This window comes from Buceros rhinoceros, unplaced genomic scaffold (genome assembly GCF_000710305.1).
Source record: "Buceros rhinoceros silvestris isolate BGI_N320 unplaced genomic scaffold, ASM71030v1 scaffold38871, whole genome shotgun sequence".
NCBI lineage: Eukaryota > Metazoa > Chordata > Aves > Bucerotiformes > Bucerotidae > Buceros > Buceros rhinoceros.
The window spans coordinates 1-3,818 of record NW_010394324.1 but is presented as its reverse complement, the minus strand read 5'-3'; the positions used below and the strand labels follow the sequence as shown (position 1 = coordinate 3,818).

The 3,818-nt window shown below is 48.1% G+C and overlaps 1 protein-coding gene across 1 annotated transcript; it reads right to left on the bottom strand.

The window, feature by feature from the left end:
* Positions 1 to 73: 73 nt before the first annotated feature.
* THUMPD2 (THUMP domain containing 2) lies at positions 74 to 2,760 on the bottom strand (the record flags this gene model as incomplete). Its single annotated transcript, XM_010145198.1, has 5 exons — positions 74 to 145; positions 719 to 806; positions 1,104 to 1,156; positions 1,568 to 1,645; positions 2,348 to 2,760. Coding segments are annotated over 5 exons (704 nt in total), but the record flags the coding sequence as incomplete, so codon positions are not given.
* Between the last annotated feature and the right edge of the window lie 1,058 nt (positions 2,761 to 3,818).

Here is a 3,818-nt window from a genome sequence, read left to right as displayed (position 1 = left end):
TACAGATTCTTCTCACGCAGCTACCTCGCAAAGACCTCACAAAGGTCCTGCCTGTTGCCACTGTGATACTCACGGGCCACTCTTTGGCAGCTTCCACCAGTATCGTTCCCAGCCCACACATGGGATCCAGCACAAAGGCACCAGCCTACAAAAATAAAGGGGTTATTGTGTCCCAGACAAGACAGACCCCTCTCCCAGGACAAAGCTTACTCGGGGATGTGCAGATCACCTACATATTCCCACTAAATCCAGTGCAAGTAACAATAGCCACTGGTTTACCGAGCCAAACTTGTAAGAGAGTATAGGAAAAGCATTAATAGTTTGACTAAAGACAATGCATCGAAGCACCCAGCCTTGGGGAAAACATTACAAGCAGACTGCAAGCAGATACTGGTACCAAATTAATCTGTGGAAAAGATTACACTTGCTTCTGTTTTCCTTTGGGAAAGGTTTGAAGCCTGGACCGTGGAGAAATCTTGCCATTTAGACGTGTATTTGCCCAGGAATAACCCCTCTGCTGAGAAGGGCCTGGGATTACAGCAGGTACCTGGCTGAACAGCAGGTGACGGCGCACCTGATCACAGACAAGGCAAACCCTGTCCACATGCACTAGAGGACAGCGCGTTAAAACCAAACTTCTTCAAAGCTTCCAGCCTTGATGAGCAGCCACTCCCCGCTTCATTCAGACCCTACGTCCTTGCCACGAACGTTCACTTACGCTGATTTCAGCCAGAGACGCCATGGCCCACGCAACGGTTGACCGCAGCCCTGCTGTTTTGATGTACTCTCTGTTTGCCAACGAAAGCCTGCGGAGAGCAAAAAAAAAATCAACTTAAGGTAACAGCAAAGCCTCCCAGAAAAGCCCCCACACTATGAAAGAGCAGATGAGCTGCACAGATCTGCAGACAGACAGGGAGAAACACAGCCAGCTGTCACCCAGGCAAAGCCCGGCCTATGTGCTTGGATGAGCTCCGGACAGACCACAAGACTGGTGTGAGAGCACAGCGAACATTAACCCTGGGGATGAACACTCACTTCGAGACTGTTTAGACCTTATGCCTGTTCCAGCAGCACCAAGACAACTACCGGAGGGAGAATCCTACCTGAAAAGGGGAATCCCCACCACAGCGTGGATGTCGTTCAGATGTACAAAGATCTGAAAGATGAAAAAATGACATTAGAAACTCTCAACCTGACACAACAAGAGCTTTAACTCATTTAAACCAGACACAGAAGGTGCTTCTATGAACTTCTGATCCCAGCTTTTAAGACCAAAAATATATGCTTCAGACAATCGTGATTAATGGGAAGAAATGGCACTAGGTAACCTGAATATGCCGCTTCAAAGAGGATTTAACGTTTAAGCAACTGGGAAGGGATTTTATCAGCCAGGAATCCATCAGCAAGCACTTGAATCTTCAAGGGAGCCAATTTTTATAACGTTGACTAGGTATTTTTAAGTGTAAGTCCAATTACTCTGACCAGGAGAAGATTATTCACTGTACATTAGTTACTGGGGGAAATTCTGGAAGCCGCGAGAGGCCCTGTGGCAGACAAGCATCACTACCTCTAGGTCAGGGTCCCGCAGATCAGCCTGCCACCCAAACTGCTTCATGAGCGCCACGCCAACGGCTCTGCCGACCTCCTGCAAGGAGGAAGAATAGTCACAGGCAACAAAAATAACGGAATTAAGACAACCACAGATCACAGCCTTGGCTGCACAATCCTCAGAGGTACATGGGAAAGGAAAGAGTCTCTCTTCACTCCTGGGAGAACAACCTGTACAGAGACCAGAACAGGGCTGGATGGAAGGGGCCCCTGGAGGTCTCTATGCCACCATTCTCTCCCAGCCATCAAGATCCAACCCCCCAGGGTTGCACCACTCTCCTGGGGAACACGTTCTCTGCAATACCCAGCCACAGCCCAGCGAAGCTACAAAGTTCTGGTTTTGCACCACCTTTTACACTGTCTGCCCCAATGGAGGAGAGTCTTGCTCCAGGGTCCCTGCAACGGCCTTTCGAGTGGCTGTCACCTACTAACTTGTGACACAGATCACTCCTCACACTCCACAGGCCCAGCTACCTTTACTTACCCTTAACTTATGCTCAATAAAAGGCATCGGTTTGAAAAGTCGCAGAGTAACAGTGCCCAGAAATGAACAACAGCCTTTGTATTTCCACTTGTTTATGGTAAAGGCAGGCAAAGGGCTTTTTTTGAAGGAATACAAAAAAAGCTTTGATCGGTTTATTAATCTAAATCATACAACACACAACTGAAATGACAAATAACCTACACATCTCCCCTCACCTATGCTAAATTCTTTTGAAACAGAGATATTTCAGCACACCTGTGAAGGGAGTATTTTAGCAATCGCTCCACTACAACGACAAGAAACTCTGAAGCTGAAGCTAAGCTCCTCCTTCGCGACAGGCTTCTGTCCACTGCTTTTGGGAGGGTCTCCTAAAGAAGTCTTGCTTTCAGTCCCGCAGTCCTGATCGCTCTTTCTCTCTGGTACCACACACGTCTCTCCAGCTTCCGCCTGACATTCCTCAGACACAGTCTCTCCCACTTGTTCTGTTTTCAGCCTTTTAGTTGTGATATTTGACTCTTCTGATTTTCTTTTGAGAGGCAATCGGTTTTCCTCAGAGACAGCATCTTCTTTCCCCTTGCACCCATTAAGGTTTCTCCAAGTAGAGACAACATCCAGCCAACACTTTGGTTCCTCAATGACAAGGCTTTTAATCTTATGCAGCATTTTCCCTAGAAAAAAAAGCAGCTTCAGGTTAAATAGTTCGGTCTCAGATTTGATTTCCCTGCAGATCGTGAGTGGCTGTTAAAAGAGGCTGTGTTCAGATTCCAGTAACGTGACTCCAGGAACCGCAGCAGCAGGTACAGGCACAGGCACAGCTGAGCTCTTGACACCCACATACCCCACCAGCCTCTGCATCTCTCCCATCGCAAGCTCTGCAGAACCAAGCCTAAATCACGCAGGGCTTGAATTCTGCAGCTCTAGAAAACCAGACCACCTCTGAGAGTTGCTCCCAGGGATGGAGGACACGCCTACCATGCCAACCTCCCCAGAAAGCACTTGGTCCAGAATTAGAGACGTGGGACACTTAAACAGGACTGAAAGACATGAACATGAATCAGTGATTCAGCTCACAGAAAAAGCCACGAGTTTATTATTTTATAACGGAAATCTCTCCTTGCTATTCATCAACCTGCCTTCAAAGTCTCCAACCCACACCCAAACCTACAGCCGTGGGCCATCCTCTTGAGCTTGTTATGACAAGAGAGGCACGAGGAAGGCAGAGGCAAATTCATTTCAAAACCCTGAAGCTGGTCAAGAGGGGAAAAAAAAGGTATACCTATTTCTCATTTTAAATTTTAGAATCGTGGTTAAATTTGCTCCTCAAACATGAAGGCGATTTCCTGGGATTCACCTGCAATTTCCCCAATGACATCCCAGCAGCACGCGGAGATCAATCCATCTCACTTGAAATTCTTATTCCAGCACTGACAAAGAACACGACCAGAACAGCTGAGACTGACAACAAATCTGTGTACTGAACAGGTAAGTGGAGCAGGATGTATGTCTGGATCCACCTCGCCTAAAAGAAACGACTGCGTACACGGGGTCCAGCGCAGAACCGCGGTTTCGGGGGGGGGGTTTCCTGAACAGGGTGTGGACGGTGTTACAGGTACCCGCGCAGTGCCAGCAGAACGCCCGCTGTAAGAGACCTACAGCACAAAACCCCGTCCAAACCGTGTCTGTTGGAAGGATGCTCCCGAACTGGTCACTGCCACTAGAACCGCAG